This window comes from Furipterus horrens, unplaced genomic scaffold, assembly GCF_987537825.1.
Source record: "Furipterus horrens unplaced genomic scaffold, mFurHor1.1.pri manual_scaffold_11, whole genome shotgun sequence".
Lineage (NCBI taxonomy): Eukaryota > Metazoa > Chordata > Mammalia > Chiroptera > Furipteridae > Furipterus > Furipterus horrens.
This window is the reverse complement of record NW_028327181.1, coordinates 25,137,571-25,160,157: the sequence shown is the minus strand read 5'-3', so window position 1 is coordinate 25,160,157 and position 22,587 is coordinate 25,137,571. Positions and strand designations below refer to the sequence as shown.

The window sequence follows — 22,587 nt, the reverse complement described above, 5'->3', positions numbered from 1 at the left end:
AGGGCTGTAGTTTGCCAACCCCTTGCTGTAACATATATTTTGGGGAAAACCATGGTAATGTAGGAAATCGGAATGGGCTGGCGGGTTGGCTGGCGTTTGTTTTGTTGTACTTTTTCATCTGTTTTCTCCTAAAGGCTTTCATCTTGAACCACCTTCTCAGCTCCCACCCCCCAACCCTAACCTTAACCCTAAACCACTACCCTTCCCCACGACCCCGGCAAGGACACAGGCTTAAGCATAGCTAAGGCAAGCCTGACACCTTGAGGTCACACTGCAAGTTGCAGGCGCCACCCTGGCTGGGAAGCATGAACCCAGGTGGGTTGAAGGCAGGGCAGGTGCAGCGTTGCAGGCTCAACCCAGCAATAAGCCAGGCAGGAGTTGTTGTTCTTGTTGAAATGGGGGGAGGGGGGCTGTGGGGCAGGGATGAAGTCCTTCTACCTCCACATTAACTTCCAAAGGGCTCTCTTCAGGGGCATTCCATTCTTTTTTTTTTTTTTAAGTTTCCAGAACCTTCCCAAATGAGACCAGAGGCCTCCAAAGACATTCAAGACTTTCCCTGGTCTGCTTACGTCTCCCAGTTATAGCCATGAGTACACATTCAGGAGGAGAGGAAGGGAAAGTGGGCATAGCCGCTCCATCCCACCCCTTTCGGGTGCTTACAAAGGACAAAAACGGAGAACCTGTAGGGGCCTCGTTGTTACTGAAGATCATGAGTTTGACGCTGGGAAAAGACAGATCAGGGGCTTTAGGAAACACAGACCAACGATCAAAATGTTACAACAGGCCTGAAGCAAAATGAGATTACACGTTGCCTGCCCAGGTCTCTCTCCCGGGGCTGGGATGAAGTGTTTTGCTCATTTTTGGAAAAAGATTGAAGAAGCCATTCTTTCCACTTCCCCGCCTCTAGAAGTGTTTAGTGGGAAACATCTGAGATTCCAGTTATTTCTCTTGTAAATTACCCAGGAAAGATGGTTCTGCAGCACGCAAAGGTTGGGAAGTTCATCCTTTCTTCCCATCCAATTCAAAAACATCCTTCCATGTTCCTGAGAAAGCAGAGAAAGGAGCCTGGCGGGGCTTCCTCTGGGCTTCTGTAATCACAGAAGTACTTTTGTGGCCATGAGAGCCTCCTCGTTGGCAGTCACAAGCCTGAGAGTCACGTGCATGCTGGACCCCCACAGCTGCTGGAAGGAGTTTGACATGCTAAGAAACGTGGGCTACCTCAAATGCCAGTGCCCCCAGCACAGGCAGAAAACTGGGGAGCAGGAAGGAGTGACTCCAGAGCCTATAGTTAGAGACAGGACCTTGAATCCAGTCTCCAGACCTATGCCATTAAGACTGGGGTGCCCTGAGGTGCTGCCCTTTGTAGTCTTGAGAGAGAACTGAAGACCCTACCACTCCTCTCTTTGTCTCAATCCCCTCATCCGCAGGGGAGGTGGCAGTGTGGGACAGAATGAATCCACTCTCATATTCATTTGTACCCACAGCCACCTTTCATGACGCCCCCTGGGGGAACTGAGCAGTGTTCCCAATGAGTTTTCAGGGCCGGACAGACACGCAGTTGCTGGTCATCTGCTGCCCTCCTAAGAAAAGGTTTGCCTTCCCTCTGGGTTGACCCCACTTTGCTGCCAACCTCACTGCTGGTAATTTACCAGTGTGCTAGGTCCTGCCCCACCAGCCTCTGGAAGGAGCAATAACAGTCCTGGGTTCCATTACCTAGGTGGGTCTTTTTGTTTTTGTTTGTTTGTTTGTCTTTCCCTATCCCCAGCTTGGTGGGGAGCATGAATATGACCTTTCCCATCTCTCTCTTTTGCTTCATAATTTAAAATTCTGGAACCTTCTCCAGAAAAGACCTCTCCTACACAACCAGATGCTCAGAGTGACTCTGTAGGGATCCAAATACTGTCCCTGGGACCAAGGCAGGAGCCAATTCGGAGGATGTGTCATGGGCACTTGGCCTTCGAGGAGGGAGTGACTGGGGCCTCCCCAAGGACCTGTCTGCAGAGCCAGGCCAGCACTGTAGGAGTTAATGTGGGACCGCGCGTAAAGGGAAGGGGAAAAAAGTTGGAGTTGACACTTCAGGAGGGAGGGGTAGAGAGGGGAGTGAGTCTCACTGACTCCTGATTGGTTTTACATTTCATCCAAAATTTTTTTCCTCTCCTCTCTCGCTCCCTCTCCGCAGTTTCTCTCTCCGATCCCAGGGGAGTGGAAACGGGAATAGTGAGATATCAAAAATAAACCTCTTATGTCAAAGCCGGGAAGGAAGTATAAATACGAAGCGCTCGGCAGCCCACTCGGTGCTTCCCGGGGTGGGGAGGAGGCAGGGGCGGAGGGCGGGCGGGCGCGCGCGGCCCGGGGCGCCAGTTGCTCGTGCTCGGATCCGAGGGCGGGCGCGGAGGAGCGGACTGCGGGCCGGAGGGGCCGCCCGGGGACCACGCGGCGGCCAGGTCCCCCAGGGCTGAGTCGCCCAGCGACCTGATTGATTTCCTTTTTCCTCGAGGGAGCGGCCCGGCAGCGCTCGCGCCGCCCGCACCTGCCCGGTCCGGGCCGGCTTCTCCCGTCTCGCGCGCCGCAGCCGGAGCCCCCATGCCCCGCGCCGCTCCCCAGTGGCCGCCGCTTCTGCTGCTGCTGCCGCTTGCCCTCGGCGCCCCGGCCAGGCCCGGAGCGCGCAGCCCGGCCTCCGAGCTGGTGGTGCCCAAGCGCTGGGCGGCCGACGAGCGCGAGCTGGCGCTCCACCTGTCCGCCTTCGGCCAGGACTTCGTGCTGCGCCTGGCGCCCGACGCCAGCTTCCTGGCGCCGGAGTTCAAGATCGAGCGCCTCGGGAGCTCCGGCGCGGCTGCCGGGGGCGAGCGCGAGCTGCGTGACTGCTTCTTCTCCGGCACAGTGAACGGGGAGCCCGAGTCTCTGGCAGCCGTCAGCCTGTGCGGCGGACTGAGCGGCTCCTTCCTGCTGGACGGCGAGGACTTCACCATCCAGCCGCAGGGCGCGGGGGCCTCCCTGCACCGGCCGCACCGCCTGCAGCGCTGGGGGCCGGGGACGCGCCGCGCCCACCCCCATTCCCTCCCTCGAGGGCCCGAGTGGGGGGTGCAGGAGGGTGATGGTCAGAAGCAGGGCAGAGACGACGACCACGAGAAGGAAGAGGAGGAAGAGGCACAGGAGGAGAAAGGTGAAGATGAGCTGGAAGGCGCCGGCAGGCTGCTGTCGCCCCTGGGGGGCACAAGTAGGACCAAGAGGTTCGTGTCCGAGGCTCGCTTCGTGGAAACGCTGCTGGTGGCCGATGCGTCCATGGCTGCCTTCTATGGAACGGACCTGCAGGTAGGACTCACCTTGCCTGGAGGTCCCCAGTCACCTCCCATTCTCCAAAATCTTCCCTTCTCTGTCCCTCTGAGAAAACCCTTCACGTTCCTTACTCTGCCAAAACCGACCCCACACAAGGTTACTTCCTTTCTGAGAAAGCGCAGGAACTCTTTGCTGAATCTCTGACATCGGGCTACCTACTGCCCCTCCCCCCATGGCCCTTCCAATTTAGGGTAAGGGTCCCAGCACTTCCCCCTCCCAACTGCTCACCCCCATTCCCATCCTGACTCTCCTGCAGCACTTGGCAAACTGAACTGAAAATGGGTTTTAAAGCCCCTGAGGCACCTGCATCCCCCAACAGAGACGAAAACTGAACATTTTGGAAGATCATCCACTCTATCCCCCATTTCTCAGCCCTCTACTGTCTACAGACCTGAGAGGCTACCATGGAAAGATGTGACTATTTCATCCCCCTGCGTACAGAACTGAGATTGCACAAATAAAAGACATTGTTTGGAGGGAACTGAACCTGGAAAGGGGCTGCCCCACTTCTTCGAGCCCAGCTGGTTCTGATCAGGGGGCGGGGACTACCTTGCCAACCTGGCGCTCAGCCCCGCAGAACTTGGCGTTGCCAGCATCAGCGCAAAAGGGAGGGGCACAGGGTTTCTGCCTAGGGGCTCAGTCCGGGAAACTGAAGCTTCAATGGAAAAGGGAGGGGAGGAGGGGGTGGGGATATGCCCTCCTTCAGTTACTGTTCCTAGTGGAACCAGAACTGTACTTGGCCCACCCCAGCTGATCTAAGCCCAGACACAGCTCTCTATTGAGCTGGGGCAGGAAAACTGTGTCCAGGGAACAGTCCCTGTAGCCAGATGGCTTCTAACTAGATTCAAAGACGGTGCGGACTCAGCAGGAGGTGTCTGTCTGTGTTGCCCTGGCCCCAACATCTCCCCCACAGACCAGGTGAAGTGTAGGGGCTGCGCTCTCTCTTCCCCTGGGGACAGAGAACCAATAAAGAGCCAGATAGAGAAAACCTGACCTGCTGGGAGGTCCTAGTGCTCTGAATTGGGATCACGGGCATTGCTGCAGCTCAGCTAATGCTTTTTCAGTGACAGCAATCTTGGCTGGGGACCCTATTCTAGGTTCAGCCTGTCTTTGACTGTAGAAGGCACCAAGCATTTCTGCATCACCTGTGCAGAATAGTCCAGGTGAGGCACAATCGGGCTTTCTGTATTTCGCCTCCATCTTTCCCATGCTGCAATCTGTAACCACTAGGAAATGCATTCTAGATGGAAGGATGGGAAGCATCGTGGGGGTGGGGGGAGTGCAGGGGGGTGGGTGAAAGGTCCCTGTGGCTGCTCCTCTGGGCCACTGCAGGGGCAGTTTCAACCCTGGACAGGCTCTGCACCTGCCTGCCAAGGTGTTCCCTTCCCCCAGAGCATGGCAAGACAGCTGCAAGCCTGCCAGGTGGTCTACCCCACTGACTTTGTGTTGACACTGACTTAATATCTGTTTCTCTGCCTACCCTGCAAGTCCTCAACAGTGGGGCTTCTTTCACATGCCTGGCTGCTAGGGGTGAACATCAGTAAGAAGCTGAAGTGCATTCATTGCAAACCCACAGCTGGGCTGCCAAGCCTGTCCCCCACATGTGGGCCAGTGTGTGACATCTGCCTGTGAATCAGGAGGTGCAAATAACAAGAACATGGGGAAGCAGCAGAAAAGCAATTGCCTGGCAGTCTCCAGAGCCAAAATGTCCTTCCTAATGCCTTCCTACCATCTGCTCTCTGAGCTCTTCACCTAGGCACTTAAGATACTGAGGATTTGCCTCCAGGACATACTCAGCCTCTGCAGACACCAGGGCCACCTAAAAGCAGCCTTGGTTTGGTGCTGGGCTCCGGGATGTGCAGGCCACTGAAGCAGGAGGCTGGGCTGCATTTCGACCCAGGTTTGCTGCCCAAGATAAGTATGCTTTCTCTTTACAGAGCTGCCTAGGATGACACCTCATGTGATGCCTGGCTGGTGGCCTAGCACATGCTTATCCCATCCCCTCCCTGTGCACATATATTCACAGACCCACACCTCCGCACCCAGCCAGCCCAGGTCAGAACACATCAGAATGGGCATCCGGCCTCCGGGAAGGTTGAGCTCCTCTCCCTAGGGCATCCACAGCTCAGAGCAAAGTCCTGTCTTGGTTAGACCAGCCCCACCACTTCCACCTCAAGCTCATTAGGTCATAGCCCCCCTACACTCCTGCTGGGGTGGGGCAGGGGCCGAGGCACAGCTGGTTTATGGCTGCCCACTGGCCCCTCTGCTCTGACTGCTCATCAGCTATGGAGATGCCACAGGATGAACTTGAACGTCCCAGCTCAGTCCCCTGGGCTTCTTAAATGCACCTGTGAGCTCAGCCAAGAGTGAATGTCAAGTCCTGGTTCTCCAAGACATTGCCTGCCCGGACCTTTCTACCCAAAATAGAACCCAAGTCTTTATAAGTAACTCTCCAAGGAGTCCCCTGGAGACTTCGTTCACACAGATGGAGGAACTTTGGGATGTCTTAGCAACTGGGGACATGATGAGGGTGAGGAGAGACTTTGCCCCCTTAAGGGCTTGGGTTTCCTCATCTGTGAAGAGAGACACCTGGACTAAGTATTCTGGGAGGCCACTTCATGATGAGTCTTCTGGAAAGTTCAGCACTATATATGGAAGCCACTCTGAGTGTGTTCAGTTTGCAGAGTGGTTCCCATGCACCAACTCCATGGAAATACCTGTAAGGGACTGAGAGGGAGAGGGTGCAGCTCACAGAGCCTGGGTGACTCCCTCCAGGTCGCACAGCTAGGAAGTAAGCGGCAGGGCTGGGTCTGCAACCCGGGTCTCCTGGGGCTGAGTGCAGGGCTCCGCTTGTGCCAGGCTGCGCTGAGCTCGGGGAGGGCATGTGACTGTGCTGACCCCCCTGACATTTGACCGTAATACAGGAATGGGTCCTGGAACCCAGTAAGTCCAACAACACCCTGCCAAGCTCGATACAGAGAAGAAACCACTGTGAAGGCCGAGAGACAGAACCTGGTCTCACCGCTGAGTGGCAATGAAGTTTTCCAGAGCTCCGCACACTTGAGTTCACTTAATCCCTTGACAGAGGGGCCCCTGCTTCCCACCTTCTTATCTGGTTTCAGAGTGAAGGAGCCCAGACAAAGGGGGCTTTCTGAAAGGACAGACCACCTCGGAAGAGACCATTAACTCTGTCTGCATCCGGCTGCTGCTAATTGCTCTCTGGATGAAACTGGAGCGGGAGGGGAGTGAGTGGGGGCTGAGCAGCACCCACACTCTGTCTGGGAAATCTGTCCAGCCGGTGGGTCAGCTGCAAACTGAGCTTCTGAATTCTCTTCTCAGCAGAGAGGGTCCTAGGAGTGGCACTCATTGTCCCCAGATGTCAAGAGGTTTCCCAAGACGTCAAGCTACTGGCAACTGCGTTTAGGGAAGGGCTGTGTCATAGCCATTTCATCTCCCCCTTAACCATGTCCGCTGGGGAAAAGGTACCTGCAAGCCCTAACACTAAAGTGACCGTGTATAGGCCCATTTAGTACCATCTCTAATTGTCAAAAGTGTCCTGCTTTGGAAAATAACAGAAACAGATATATGCCCCACTCTCTCTGGAGTCACCCAGTTCTTCATGGATGAAAGACAGGTGTTGTATACCTGGGAATTATGTTCTTCCACTGGCAGAAGAATGAGTCTTTTCCATCTTTTGTCTGCTGCAGTCAGAATGATCAACAATACGAAATATTTCCCAAAGAAAATGCCTTCATATGCAAAGGCTTTTGCTTTGCCTTTTCCACCTGCTGGGGGCCAGGGGATTGGGGGTGTGCACAGACAAACAAGGGCAGGGTGGGCTTGCTCGCTGGCATGTTTTGAGTTTGTTTCCGTTATGCTGTAGTTTTTTCCTTGAGGCAGCAAAGAAGGATAGCACTCAGTGTCATGATCCAGAGGACAGGCCCTGGAGGGTCATGGAAATAACGGTGTCCTTGAGCAAGTTACCGATTTTCCTGTACCTCAGTTTTTCACCATCAAAGTGAGAATAAGTAGAGCAGTGTCCTGGCATTGTGTTGAGGTTACAATAAAGTATATAAAGCACCTGACCCAGTGCCTGGCACATACTAGGTGTTTAACAAAGCATAACTGATTTTAGAGTTGCCTTTGGTAATGGCGTTTGTCGGAGTAGCGGGGCAGTGTGGTCCCATGGCCACCCCTGCTCTGTCAGCTCTGCTGCCCCACATGGCAGAGAGGTTCCCTTTTCAGCTGGCTTGGCTCAGACTATTATGCTTGACTCCCTTCGGTTCTGTTAAGCGTGTGCTTTGGAGAGGTGGCCTCGCCCTTGTTGTTTTGAGAATGAGAAATGAAGGACACCCGTGCAGGACCCTCTCTTCTCCTGTTGCCTCTTTCCTTCTCCTCTGCTTCTACCCCACCTCCTCCTCAGCCCAGTCACAGGCCCTAGAGGGCTGCCCTGGGGACAAAAGGAAAAGTACGGCCCCGGTCGCTGAGGTCGGAGGGTCTCCACGTTTGCACACTCCCTCTCCTCGCCTCTCCAGGCACGCTGCAGGGAAGAGCAGGAGGACCCACGGTGTAAAAAACAAATGACCAAAGCCTAACAGATGGCCCTGTGAGCAGAAGAAGTTGCTAGAAATATCTGACCCCGGCCCAGCCTCCCCTAGACTCCCACCCTCATGGCTTTGGCTGCTCCAGAGCCCTGGGATGGGATCTTTTTGTTTGTAACTCAAAGAATCAAAGAGGGCTGTGTCCCAGCCACGCTGGCTGGGGTGGTTTTCCCTTTTCCAGGTCCTGGGGGAACCAATGGAGAAGAAGATTCCCTGAAAGATGCCCTGCCTTCCCTAAGGGCGGCAGATCCCCAAGTCATTCAAAAGCAGGGCTGGACGTGGGCACCGTCCAACCTGCCTGTCGCGCTTGTGGGAGGTTGTCTGCTGTATTGGGACCCCACTCCCCCAGGGGTGCAACCTTACTCACGCGCCTCAACAAGCAGCCTGCACTGGCGTGCAGGGAGCTATAAATAGGCAGCAGGTGTTGGAACGGGCCATCTGGCCTTCTCCTTCATGGCTCTTGAGCCCGCTCCCTGCGGAACCGTAACTCAGGATTGGCTGAGAATCAGAGGAGGCTCCCTGACTCAGGGCCACCACCCCAGCGAGGCCCAGGGGTCCTTCCCCCTGGGAAACTGTAAAATGCACTGCAAATGTCAGGCACTCCTGCCACTGTTTCTCAGAGGAGATAAGATGGGGGTGGTGACCCTTTCCCATCTCCGAAGCTCAGTAAGACGGAGAAAAGGAGGTAAGTGGGCATTTTAACGGAAACTCTGGACCCACACTGCAACCCTCCTGCAACGTGCAATGGAAATTAACTTCTGAGATAGCAGCCAGAATGACCTTCCAACGTCCTCAAGTCTGACCCACTGCCTTAAAGGAAAACGGCTCTCAAGTCAGCCCAGCCCATCCGTTATTCATTGTCTAGAGAAGATGCTCTGAGCTACCTGCACTATAAAGGGAGAGACTCCCTGCAAACCGTAGTGTCAGGAAACATCCCTGATGCCTCAGCCTTCCTCTGCGCAGCAGTTTAGACCAGCATGGGAATGCAGCGCCTTCTGAAACCTCAAGTCTTCGGTTCTCTCTGTGTTTTTCTCAGACCAATCTGAGCAGCTGGTACGTCTTATCTTCACACCTTCTTTGTAAGACATCATCTCCCCAGTTTTGACATTATGAAATCCAAAATCAAAGGGGGAAAAAATCCTCATGTAGAGAGTTGCAGGTTGTCTCGGGAGAAATCCCAGGAGCTGGGCCCTGGCCCGGCAGACCCTGGCCCTTCCTAGGGTAAGAGACCAGGAGACTCTTGCTGCCCTTGGGAACAGTGAACACTTGGACAGGAAGTCGCCTCAGCAAGCTACCATTCCTCAGCCCTCACCCCCAGTTGCACAATGATGTGATTGCTTTGCTCCCTTAGGAATCCAACTCCAAGAGCCCATGCCAAGTTTCAGCTTTGCTGATAAGAAGTTTGCATCAGCCTAAACATAGCTGGTGTACTTGACACCCTCAGGAATCTGCCAACCTTTGTTTGTGGGGCTTACAACATACCTGGCTTGTCGCCTGTGAGGTGAACAGACAGATCCCATTCACAAATGACGGGATTCATCTGGAACCCCCACACCTGACCTCAAACGATAGAATGTCCCCCTCTAGCTTTTCGCCCTTCTTTACCCTCCTTTTGCTCCCACTGTCCAGACCACCGGAGAGAAAAAAAGAGAGTTACAGAGACGGTGCCCAGAGCAGAGCAAGCGGGTGGCTGCTCGGCTGGCCACACTCATGACTGAAGGCACATGTGCCTCTTCCCTTTTGTCTCTTCTACAAAATAACCCATGAGAACTCCCTTTCAGAGGTCCCAGAGGCAGGAGAGTGAGCTCCAGTCTGGCCTCCAGCACAGCCGCGGGAGCAGCTGGCAGCCCAGGGACAGGACAGAGGCCAAGCAATGACGTCGACTATTTCAGCTGGCCTGGGTGGGACTGAAAGCAGGTGCGAGTCTAAGCATCTGGGTCTCGTTAGGCCCACCAGATTCTCTCAAGCCCCAGGCAGAAGGGGATAAACGCTTCAGGGCTGTCCAGGCAAACACCAGAAGGCCTCGCACTGGGAAACTTAATGAGAAGAGCGTGGACCTCAGAGACAGACACGCCTGGGCCACATGCTGGCTGGAAGAGCTGTGTGGCCTTACAAGTAGGGGGTGCGATACCTACTTCACAGGGTTATTATGAGCGTGAAGTGAGGTGGCGTAGATGAAGGGCAGGCCTTGTGCCTGGAGCAGAGCTGCTATTGTTAGTAGTGATTATTAGAGCCACGTTGTCACGGTTAACATTCCCATCCTGAAGAGTAGAGGCTACCCCAGCAGACATCAGAGAAATGCTCAGCTGGGTTCTAAGAGGGAAATTCTACTAACCTGGAGCACTTGGATCATTGCTACTAGACTGAGAATGGACAGGGAATGAGGGCGGCTGCCGGGGAGACAGTTGGTGTCAAGATCAAGACACAATAACCAGTCTCGTCCACTAGAACTTTCTGTGATGCTGGGACATTCTGTTTGCTCAGTCCAACACAGTAGCCACAAGCCATACATGACTACTGACACACTTGAAATGTGGCCAGTGTGACAGAGGAACTGTCATTTCAAGTTCACTGAATTGTAATTAATGTTGATTTACATCGCCACAGGTGTCTGGTCAAGATGTTTAATGTATGCGCTTTGGAGCCAGGCAGTCTGGGTTCAGATGCTGGCTGTACACTCAGATTTGTGACCTTGGGACAGTTACTGAGACACAACTTTCTTTTATGTGAAATGATGGGTCTCGAGGGTGTGAGTTTTGAGCAAGATGCCGTTTATCAGATGCTCTGCACGAAGTGGGGCCCATGGGGTGGGTAAGCAGAGGTGATGGCCGTGGGCACGCAGCGGGCTGGGAGGTTGAACCCTTCGCTCTTCCCATTCCTTCCTCCCCGACAGAACCACATCCTGACACTGATGTCTGTGGCTGCCCGCATCTACAAGCACCCAAGCATTAGGAACTCCATCCACCTGATGGTGGTGAAGGTGCTGATAGTGGAAGATGAGAAATGGGGCCCGGAAGTGTCTGACAACGGTGGGCTCACCCTGCGCAACTTCTGCAGCTGGCAGCGGCGTTTCAACCAGCCCAGCGACCGGCATCCGGAGCACTTCGACACGGCCATTCTGCTCACCAGACAGGTCTGTGGGCTGGCTCCCGAGTCCCCGGGGAGGGAGGGAGAGGCGGCGCGGGCGGATCAAAGGGAGGACCAGTAGGCCTGCCCAAACTTGGGAAATGTCTCCCTGCTGGCCCCAGCTGGACACCAGGAGCCTCGTGCGTGGAGCCACTAGGAGGAGGTCATGAGGACTAGTGTGAGGTATTTGCGAGGGAAGGAGAGGAATTTCATAAAGGCTCTTTTCCAACTGTTTGTGACCAGCTGTCTGCTGAGGTCATAACAAGAGGAAGCAGGCTCGCCCCGCCCAGTGAGAGATCTGGAGCGGGAATTAAGAGAGGAGGTCCATCTGGGACCGTTGTTAGACATAGGACCAGGTAACCAGGCCGTTACCCTCCAGATTTCCCCAGACCAGGAGGCTGCGCCCCACCTGGTATGACCGAGACAGGCAGCTTCCCCAAGGCTAGAGAGCGTAATAATGTGTGCAAGGCTCTGTTTACCCCCCAGTCCTCACCATGACCCCACGAGGCAAGTACTGTGGTCCCCGTCCCCATTTCACAGCCGAGGAAGCTGCAGCACAAGCATCACACAGTGGCAGCACCCGTAGCCGAGCCCAGGCAGCCTTGCTGTACGTCCGTGTTCTTGACCACTGTGCTGCCTGCCTCGCAAACAAGCTGCCCGGGTCCCAGCCAGCCCTAGCACACACCAACGTGGAAGGAGAACCACTCTTCCTCAAGCATGTGTCCTTTGCAAAGAAAGAGGGGTCTGAGCTTAAAGGCTTTCCTTCCACTGAGGAGGAACAGAAATAGGAAGACAGTCTGCTGTGTCTCTGTCTCACACTCTCACTTTCTCTGACACGCAGAACTTCTGCGGGAAGGAGGGCATGTGTGACACCCTGGGCGTGGCGGATATTGGCACGATCTGTGACCCCAACAAGAGCTGCTCCGTGATCGAGGACGAGGGGCTCCAAGCGGCCTACACTCTGGCCCATGAGCTGGGTAAGAGCTGCCAGGCCCGGCCTACCGGACGCTGTCGGAGAGAAATGCCTCGTTCAAACCCGGGCTCACCCAGGTTCTGAGGCGTGCACAGCCCTCATGTCTAGCCAGGCTCCCCATGTAATTCTGACAGAATGATCATGTGCCAATACATACTGTGCTCCCTCCATTCCCACCCTGAGCATAAGGCCAAAATATTAGAATAGTGTCCTGGGTCATGGTCAGAGAGGACCAGGAAAATACGAACACGTGAAGCCAATGCTCACGGAAAGTGGCCATGCTGTATCTGGGCTAAGCGGTCAGAACTCGTGAAGAGAGGGCGAGCGAATAATTGAGGTGACTGTGAATGTAAGGCAGCCTGAGGCAAAACATAACGGGATATCAATGGTCCTCAGCAGTCTGAGAAAGCTTCCCGGAAGAGAAAAGCCCAGAGTGAAGATCTTTAAGGGATAAGGGGAGGGAGGGCCACTGGGCCACCTGGGGAGGCCTGCAGCAGGGCCGGGAGGGGGGAGTGGTGGAGGCCCTGAGGGGAGACTGCAGGTCTCTCTCCATCCCCAGGGCACGTCCTCAGCATGCCCCACGACGACTCCAAGCCCTGTGCACGGCTCTTCGGGCCCATGGGCAAGCACCACATGATGGCACCCCTCTTCGTCCACCTAAACAAGACATTGCCCTGGTCTCCCTGCAGTGCCATGTACCTCACGGAGCTCCTGGACAGTGGGCACGGTAGGCATCCCTGGCCAGCTGCTGGCAGAGGAGCTCTGTCTGGTGGGCTCCTTAGATCGCAGTAGGCACCTGCGCCGTTTCCGGCTGAGCTCCACCATGAAGCATCACAGCCATTTAGGGCTAGAAAAGACTTCAGGGATTTGTCCCATGCCCCACCTCCTGGGCCATGGCCTTCTCACGCTCTTCCGCATTTTCCAGCAGGCTGAGCTTTGGGCTAACCTAGAGTGTTAATCACGAAGCAGGTGGCATTCAGCTGAGATGGTCTGTCTGGAGCGGGTGGGTGTGAACAGAGCTTGAAGGAGTGGAAGAGGGTTTACAACACAGAGGAGAGAAGAGAGTGTTCTGGCTGGAGTGGGCCATCGCGTGATAGCTTAGAAACGGCAAAGAGCGCGAGGGAGAAGGGGTGGGAGTGGTGTGCCTGGTTGGAACAGCTTCACTTGTGGAGTCAAGCGGTGAAAACATTTTATTCTTGATTTCGTATGCCGTGGTTTTTAAGAGTTCATTTACACCCCCAATTATATTGCGATGTAGATTAGTAATACAATTTGCTGGCATTCCCTAGATAAACACAGAATCATAGAAGATACTCTGGATAACAAAAGAAATTCAATCCTAAAAATGCATTTTGTGACTGATAGTCAAGAATTGGACAAGTTCTATCTAGATGATGAGTGTTGAGCGTTTAGACTGAGGTCAAGGAAAGCGTGATGTCTAGACCTTCAACCCCATCTATAGAGATTGAAGGGTGATAATACGGGATCCGTGGAGAGCTGGGAGAGGAAAGCTCTGGCCCCTTATTCTTGCTCCTCTGCTTCCTTCATTTCTCAGGAGACTGTCTCCTCGACGCCCCCACCTCGGCCCTGCCCCTCCCAGCAGACCTCCCGGGGCAGAGGGCACTCTATGAGCTGGACCAACAATGCAAGCAAATCTTTGGGCTGGGTTTCCGCCACTGTCCCAACACCTCTGCCCAGGACATCTGTGCCCAGCTCTGGTGCCACATGGACGGCGCTGAGCCCCTTTGCCACACAAAGAACGGCAGCCTGCCATGGGCTGATGGGACGCCCTGTGGGCCTGGCCACCTGTGCTGGGAGGGCAGCTGTCTTCCTGAGGAGCAAGTGGAGAGGCCCAAGGTGAGCAATGGCCACTTGGGGACATGGAGGTGGGGTGGGGGGAGGCAAGCGGAGAGCTGTGCTTTCAAGGAGAAAGCCACACTTGAGAGCCATGAACTAAGAGACTGAGCCAGGCTGCCACTATGACTTCTAAATAAAATCACTCATCCTTTTACAAACAAAGCAAAGCATATTTATCCAAACACAAGAGGAGCCCTTCGAAGATGTACTCAGAGTGAATGGATGATGCCACCAGCGCTCCAGGCATTTGGGGAACTTCCCCTCCAGCATTGCTCAGAGCAGACGGGAAGGCTCGTGAAGACTGGCACTGAGTACGAAACACTCCAGCTCAGAGACCAGAATGTGGGCCCTTGATAAACGGAAGCCATTCGGAATTCTTTTATAAACAGATAAGAGTGACGCAGAAGAGGAACATTCAATCAAAATGAAGAAGTATTCCAATCCTACCTACATCTGAGCTGAATTCATACTTAGAGGTCAGGGGAATGAGAGAAATTGTGGGAATTCCATACTCAAAGGTGGGGAGGGGAGGGAGGAGATTGCCTCCGACAGGCAGAGAAGACTTGGCCCAGGACAGAGCAAATGCGCGAGAGAAAACCAAGGCAATGCCACAGAGAGCTGTAAATGATTCGCTCCTTTGCCCTGCTCTTAATGCTCCCAGACTGTGGGGCTGATCACATTTCTCTGACTGCGAGTCACCGAGCCGGCCCTATAAAACGGCATCTGCTGTGTTACGTAGCCTGGTCCCAGCCCAGCCCTGCATCACCACAAGGGCCCGAGCACTCACTGTCCCAAGGGCTCTTCTCAGTGAGGTGTGTCTGTCACACTGAGTCCCAGGAGCCTGCTTGGGCCAGGTAAGCATTGCACTAGTTCTGAGCCTGAGCCAGAATAGAAGTCAGAGCTCCACCCTTAGCCCCCCCACCCCCACCCCGTTCAGACACTGAACTCTCCCAGGCGTCAGCCTCTCCTGCAGCATGTGCTTTACACATCACGGCAGAGGGGGGCAGAGGGGGGCGGAGGGAGTCCACACAGCCTCCCCCCAGCACCAGAGCCAAGCTCAGTTGCCTGGGCAGGTTGACGTGGGATGATCATGGAACACTTTTTATCATCTATTTTTAAGGGGAAAGGACAGATCACAAAATACTATTCATATGACAGAATCCTATCTGTGTAAAGTAAAAACCACTACCTCTGTATGATCATATATTTAAAGCAATAGTACCAACGGCTATGGGTGAAAACCACGTCCAGGGTTTTATCCGGGTAGTAACACTTTTTTTTTTTTTTAAGTGTTACTTTCTTTTTTACCCTTTTCTGTATTTTTCATTTTTCTATGTATGCAAATACTATTTTTGGAATTTTTTAAATTATTTTTATTTGGAAAATTCTCTGACGGCACCGGTGACAAAGCTTTGTTCTCACAGGTCAGCTGTAAGGTCAGCAACGGTGTTCATTCCCCGGGACACCTGCCCCTCAACCGGGAGCTGGTGGGCCGGCCGCTACACCTCCCAGTGGTTACTCCTGTGGACCAGGACTTCTCTGCCTCAGCACTAGTGACACTGGGGGCTGCATAAGTGTAGGGGGTGTCTTGTCATAGAGGGTGCCTTGCTCATTGCTGGGTGTTCATCGTTGGAGGTTTAGCAGCCCCTCACCCTCTACCCGCTAGAGGCCAGGAGCCTAGACCCTCTCCAACAACGACCCAAGTGTCTCTAAACACTTCCAAATGTCCCCAAAGAACAAAACTGACCCCAGGGAAGAACGGCTGCATTACACCCAACCTTATCCCCATAAAAGAGCTTCATCTGACAGCTAACACTGAGCACCTTGCTGAGGGCAAGGTGCTATTTCAGGCGCTGGGCAGTCAGCCCGAGCAGATCCAGCGCAGCTCTGCGTTCACGGAGCTGACAGCCAAGCGGCCACACAGTCATGGAAGACGTGATTAGGGCCGTTTACTGAACACCACGCCCCCACCCCCATCATACCCATCGTAAGGCAGCCGCTGACTCAGCGTGGCGTTGTGTGTTGCAGGCCGCGGTGCACGGAGGCTGGGCGCCTTGGGGCCCCTGGGGAGAGTGTTCCCGGACCTGCGGAGGAGGCGTGCAGTTTTCACACCGCGACTGCAAGGACCCTGAGCCTCAGAACGGAGGAAGATACTGCTTGGGTCGGAGAACCAAGTACCAGTCGTGCCACACGGAGGAATGTCCCCCTGATGGTAATTGCCACTTACAACCACACAGGCCAGAGGTGGCTGTTCTTGCTCCGCCTGAGATCCCCGGCAGAGAAAGGAGCAGGGCGCATCTCCTGGGGTGCAGCGCTCTCCTGTGATTCAGACAGAAATGGGCTCTGCAAGGCACCCAGTTTTAGGGCAGCCCTTAGCGACCCAGGACAGCTCTCACTGTGCTGGGCGAGCATGGCAAGGTCAAGCTCTTGGTCTTCCAAGATGCGGAGAAAGAGGATGTCACCCCCAACCAAACTTATTTGTGGAGGGAGGAGATTTGCTGAAGTCCTAGCATCTGGGATGATATTTCCCTGGAGGCAACGGAACCCTCGTCCATGTGCACAATGGAAGCATTTTCCAAAGCAAGTGTCAGAGCCAACCCTCCAAAGTCCTCTGAGTCAACATTCGGCCCAGGGTGGAGGGAAGAGTTCTAAATGTGATTCTAGTGCCGCTTCCTTTGGAGAAGAGTTGCCCATGTTCCCTTGGGGCCGTGGCAACTGCCTGGCAGAATCTTCCCAGGAAGCAACACCTCCTCTACCTCCCCTGGCATGTTCCTACCTCGAGTACTCGCTAGAAAGCACACCTGTTACCTCAGAGGCAGGCACAGGCAGCAGCCAGACTGGTGAGAGGGCGTCATTCATTACCATTCCATGCAGCTCCCCTCTGGGCAGCTCCAGGAAGTATCGGCAGGCAGCAAAAGGCAAGCAGAGCCTAAGAGAGATCCATCCAAGTGCAAAGACACACCAGCATCAGGTTGCTGTCTGATAGGGGAAACTGTAGGTTTTGCAAGACAGAAGAATCAGCAGTGGCAGGAGGCCCTAGAATCTTTGCCTGAGAGTTGTGAGCTTGCGTGGCATATGGGTGAAGCATTCCCTGTGGCTGTGACAGTCTGCCAGGGAGACATGGACAATAGGTGAGGCCATGATTTCAGACGTACCCAGAGGATCCATCTCAATCAACAAGTGTTTTTCTGCCTCTTGTGTGGCTAGGACTGTAATAGATGTTAAAAAGGACATAAAAATGCACAGAGCATGGTCTCCATCCTCAAGGATTGTGCTGTCCAGCTAGAGATCAAATTGCCTTTTACAAGGCAAGTAAAACTTAACCTGTGGAGCACAGACTACAGGCTTGTGAGAAATTCAGAGCAAGGAAAAGCTGGGACTAGTCGGATGTTTCCCGGGAAGTGAGGGCTGAACAGCGCCTGGGGAATTGAGACGGTGATAACATGTGGGGGGATGGGGCTGGAGAGGCGGCAGTTTGAGAAGGGCTGTGATTCACTTGGGTGGAGTCCAGCAGAATGTAGCCACACTTCAAAAGCAGGCCACAAAGGTCCATGAAAGCTAAAATGGCATCTAGCCCTGACTGGTGTGGTTCGGTGAGTTAAGTGCCTGTCCCACAAAGGGCAAGGTCACCAGATCAATTCCCCATCAGGGCACGTGCCTGGGTTACCAGTTCGATCCCAGGTTGGGGCACATGCAGGAAGAAGCTAATCGATGTTTGTCTCCCTCTCTCTCTCCCTCCCTCTCTCTAAAAATAAATAAACAATATCTGTTTAAAAAAATAAAATGGCATTGAGACGTTCTCAGTGCCCGCTGTCCTGGCAAGTCACCTGGGAAGTAGTTTCAAACCCAGAGGCCCAGGCCCCTCAGATGCACTGACTCAGAGTGAACACAGCCATCTGTGTGAAGTCTGCACAGGCCATGCCGAGGTCGAGGCTAAGCTGGAGAACCTCGGTAAGAAGAGCAGGTTTGATCTCAGGATTGTGAAAAAGTCTTAATTCCAACGGATTGTTCTGGAAGCTGCATGCGGCAGGATGGAGAGGGAGGCAGCTGTGTGTAGGAGGCTGGGCACTGGTCCCAAGTGAAGCCACGGGGCTCGGGCTGGTGAGAGGGGGACTGAGGTGGTGAGAGCGGTACGGAGACATTTAGAATCACAGATTGTCCCGAATATAGTAGCACTGGTGACAGCTTGGGAGTGGAGGCTGTAGACAGTCCAACGTTCAGTCTCAGACTGGAACGTGGCAGCACCACCAAGTGAAAATCAATCCGGTTAGTGGCAGAACCAAACAGAGCTGGGCTGTGCTGAGCTGGCCTTAATCACAGCACCTGCAAATGGAATCCCCTGTAGACACCCAGAATCGTAGCAAGTGGGCACAGGGCACGGTCAGAGCTGGCGAGGTAGATCTGGAAGCCCATGGCCACGTGTCCAATGTCACCAAGGAAGTCCAGATGGAGCCGGAGAGCGGAAGCCCAAAAATGTAATTCCATGTATCATTCTGTGCTTTCCACCCTTACTGAATTGTCCCCTGCTTTCACCTAGGATTATTTATCTGTAAAAAAAATTAATATCTTCCTTGGATATTTATCCCAGAAAGCCCTGCTGAGGCTGGATGCTCCTTTCCTTGCCCCTGTGAATAAGGGTCACACCTGGACCTGGGTAGGTTGTGCCTAGAAATGCTGGGCCCAGGTGATGCTGGACCTATGCCCTGGAGTGGCATCGAAACCAGGAGGCAGAAAGACATCCTGAAGCCGAGCATTTCTCCAGTTGGGTCCTCCCTGCTTCAGCAGATTATTAACTCCATGCTTTTTCTCACTCTTTTCAGGAAAAAGCTTTCGAGAGCAGCAGTGTGAGAAGTATAATGCCTACAATTACACTGACATGGATGGAAACCTCCTGCAGTGGGTCCCCAAGTATGCGGGGGTGTCCCCCCGGGACCGCTGCAAGCTGTTCTGCAGAGCCCGGGGGAGGAGTGAGTTCAAAGTGTTTGAGACCAAGGTGAGAATCCTCCTAGAACTCAGATCAGCAGGTGAGAATGACAGTCACCTGCCAACGCCACCAGCCCACCCCACCCCACCCCACCCACCCCAGGCCGTGGGCTACCTCTGTGCCCACCATACCCTGTCTTCCCTTCCCTGTCCCTGCTGCAGGTGATCGACGGCACCCTGTGTGGGCCAGAGACTCTGGCCATCTGTGTCCGTGGCCAGTGTGTCAAAGCTGGCTGTGACCATGTGGTGGACTCACCTAGGAAGCTGGACAAATGTGGGGTGTGTGGGGGCAAAGGCAACTCTTGCAGGAAGGTCTCCGGTTCCCTCAACCCCTCCAGGTGAGTCGCCTTGTAGTTCAGCACCGAGGCAGAACAGTAGAACAGGCTTTGGAATCAGATCCCCCCAAGTTTTGGTTGTGGCTGCTGCTTAATCCCCATGGAGCACTGAGCTTCAGTTTCCTGATAAAATGTCAGCAGTGCTCTGTATCTGGGAGTCGTCGTAAAGAGTTCTGGGATGGGACATACAGAGTACTCACTACAGGGACTGGCCCATAGAGGACCAGGCACAGGGCAGCCAGAGGCCACACAGACAGGGGTGGGTCATCTCTGAGTCAGTCGGCAACAGAGCTACACTGACGAGCTGGGACCTTTGCCAGAAAGCAGCTCTTCCAGGCCTGTTTTGGGAAGGACACCTCACCTGACTCCTGGCCAGTCTGTGCTTCCTTCAGGTGGATCTTAGAGAAGGGAGTACCAGGGAGTGGGCGGGCCTCAGTGACCTCGGTGCCTTCCTAAGTCCGAGCACTCCATGTACTTTCTCACAGCTCAGTGCCCCACGTTCATAAAGCTCCTGGTATCTGACTAAGCATTTTCACCTCAGTGGCCTGGTTTGATTCCTAAAATAAGTCTTTAGGTGGGCGAGGCCAGCACCGTCATTCCTCACTTACAAGTGAAGAAACTAACTGACTCTCCTGAGGTCCCATGGATCATGAATAATAGCCAGGAAGAGAACCCAGGTCTCTTAACTCCTGGACAGTCTTCTTCCTGGGGCAGGCACTTCCTGGGGAGGGAGAGGGGGCACGTTATGCAGCCACCCAGGCCCCTCTGTCCCTCATTGTCTCAAGAGAGCAGAATCAGCCTACAGCAGACAACTTGGAAGACTTTTCAAATTTAAAATCAGAAGATATAGAAAAAAGAAGCCTGGGATGTGGGACGTTCAGGTGCAGGCTACCCTAGCCAAGTCTCTCTTAGGCATTAGACAGACGGTCCCATGGATCCTTTCACACTGCCCTAGCGCAAACAGCTGAGCATAAGCCAAGAATCGTGAAGAACCAGCTGGCTCCGCTCCTTGGTCCTTTTTACTTTCTTCCCAACCAGTGTCACCCAAATGCTTTCCCCCCAGAAGATAAGAATAAGAACTAACATTCCTCCAGTCCACAACAGAGTTGAAATATGTTCCCCAAACAGCATCCTGCCCACCCAGAAGCACAGCTCCTGATCTCTGGGCACATCCAGAAGGCTTCTCTGTGTCCTGGTTCCTGCCCTGGGGCCATGTTAACCAGATACTAAGATCTGATTGATTCTAAGAGGTGGAGTGAGGCCTCAGATTCTGGAATGAGTATGTGGAACATAGTTTTCCACGTGGGTTTGAGCTCTGGGCATGAAAGTGGCCAAGCAACGTTTTATACCAGAGCAAGAAACAAAATGTGTTTGAGATCTCATTGGAGCCGAGCTCGAGCTGCCAGGTTTGGCAGCCCCATGCAAATTTCCAGCCCTCTGGGCTGCCTCCCTCCCTGTGCTCCTGTCAAGACCCACACATCTAAATGCCTCAGCCCCAACATTTGAAATAGAGCTGCCAGGCAAAGCAAAAGCACATGAACAGCCAATGCACAAACCATTTCTGTCGGCCTCAGTAGCTAATTTATTTGACACTCGGAGGTGGCTGCATTAATTATTTGCTCCTGGTTTTTGTCTGCCACCCCGAGCCCCCAGCAGGTTAACCTCCTCAGGAGCTGGGCTGGGAAGCCGCTGATCCTCAGGGTGTCATTCTATTCCTGTCCTAGTTACGGCTACAATGACATCGTCACCATCCCAGCTGGTGCCACGAACATTGATGTGAAGCAACGGAGCCACCCAGGAGTCCAGAACGATGGCAACTACCTGGCGTTGAAGACCGCCGATGGGCAGTACCTGCTCAATGGGAACCTAGCCATCTCCGCCATCGAGCAGGACATCTTGGTGAAGGGGACCATCCTGAAGTACAGCGGCTCCATTGCCACCCTGGAGCGGCTACAGAGCTTCCGGCCCCTGCCTGAGCCTCTGACTGTACAGCTCCTGACAGTTCCTAGTGAGGGCTTTCCCCCCAAAGTCAAATACACCTTCTTTGTTCCTCATGACGTGAACTTCAGCATACAGAACAGCAAAGACAGAGCGACCACCAACGTCATCCAGCCCCTGCTCAATGCGCAGTGGGTCCTGGGGGACTGGTCTGAGTGCTCAAGCAGCTGCGGAGCTGGCTGGCAGCGACGGACCGTGGAGTGCCGGGACCCCAGCGGCCAGGTCTCTGCCACCTGCAACAAGGCTCTGAAGCCCGAGGATGCCAAGCCCTGTGGAAGCCAGCCGTGCCCTCTGTGACCTAGTGGGGTGGAGCCAGTCTTGTGCTCACGGACTCGGGGTGCTGAGGTACAGACAAGTGTCCCCACTGTGGTGACTGTGTGTGGAGGTGGTGTGGCCTGCCCAGGTCTCACATTGCACCAGCCCCTTTGGCACAAGGAGGGGAAGACAGGATGGGCCAACAGATCCTAATGTCTACTTTTTAGTGGGTGGGACCTTGCTTGGGTTCAAGTAGAGGCCATAGGTTAAAGTGTAAAAAGTGTACTTGTTGACGCAAACAGTAGACTCAGTCAGCCTGTTTGCAAAGGATGAGCAATGTTAAACAAAAAAAAAAAAAATTGTTTTCTTTTTGGTTTCCCCTATAAATAGTCTACCTCAGAGGGGAAAATCTTAGTCCAAGAGAGGTGTGGGGCAGGGAGTCAATGGCGAATGTCAAAGCAAGCTCCTACGCTGGCTTCAGCAGTGAACGCGCCTCCCTTCAGTATTAAAATCCATCACCTAAAGGGCTGCAGGGCAGTGGAGAGCCTCGAGTTCTCAGGCTTCCACCTGCAGGCGTGGATGCCTTTCAAGTATTTATGCAAATGTGTCTCTGAACTAAAATGTGATCTCGTGCCCATGTAGTGGTCTGGTCTGGCTCCGTATTTCTTTTGAAAGAGCAGGAGACCCAGAGCCCAAGGACAAAGGCTAAAACTAGGTCAGCTGACCTTGAACACACTGGGAAGTAGACACCTTGCCTGAGTCTTTTCGGGCCTTCTGTCTGCCTGGGCGCTCAGACACCTGCTGAATCCAGCTCGTTCGGGAAGCTGTTCCTGTGCATAATCCAATGGTCTCAAACTTCAGTGAGCATTAGGATCACCTAGAGAGCTTCTTAAAGCCCAGATTGCTGGCCCCCAACCCCACCATTTCTGATTCAGCAGATCCAAGGGGGGTCTGAGAGTGTATTTCGAACAAGTTTGAGAATCACTGCTCCAGTGGAAATTTCCAGTTCAGAGTAGTTGCTATCTGATGCCCCTGGGCTCGTTTTTCCTGAGAAGGACTATCCCCTTCCCCTCTGCATGTGTCCCCAGCCTCACTTTTACCTGCTGGCCAGCTGGACAGACAA

At 54.0% G+C, this 22,587-nt stretch overlaps 1 protein-coding gene across 1 annotated transcript; it reads left to right on the top strand.

Annotated features, from left to right (window-relative positions):
* Window positions 1-2,356: 2,356 nt before the first annotated feature.
* On the top strand, window positions 2,357-22,101 carry ADAMTS8 (ADAM metallopeptidase with thrombospondin type 1 motif 8). The gene is made up of 9 exons (XM_090292220.1): window positions 2,357-3,312; window positions 10,831-11,070; window positions 11,905-12,040; window positions 12,596-12,763; window positions 13,592-13,893; window positions 15,922-16,105; window positions 18,714-18,886; window positions 19,039-19,214; window positions 20,936-22,101. Exons 1-9 carry the CDS (start codon window positions 2,584-2,586, stop codon window positions 21,504-21,506), a joined length of 2,679 nt encoding a protein of 892 aa, XP_090148346.1. The 5' UTR covers window positions 2,357-2,583; the 3' UTR covers window positions 21,507-22,101.
* The last annotated feature ends 486 nt before the right edge of the window (window positions 22,102-22,587 follow it).

Bases quoted from the DNA above. Each gene is read 5' to 3' on its own strand.
- ADAMTS8 (XM_090292220.1), top strand. From the start codon at position 2,584: ATGCCCCGCGCCGCTCCCCAGTGGCCGCCGCTTCTGCTGCTGCTGCCG. The intron at 13,894-15,921 runs GTGAGCAATGGC...TGTGTGTTGCAG, and splicing joins AGCAAGTGGAGAGGCCCAAG to GCCGCGGTGCACGGAGGCTG. The intron at 16,106-18,713 runs GTAATTGCCACT...CACTCTTTTCAG, and splicing joins GGAGGAATGTCCCCCTGATG to GAAAAAGCTTTCGAGAGCAG.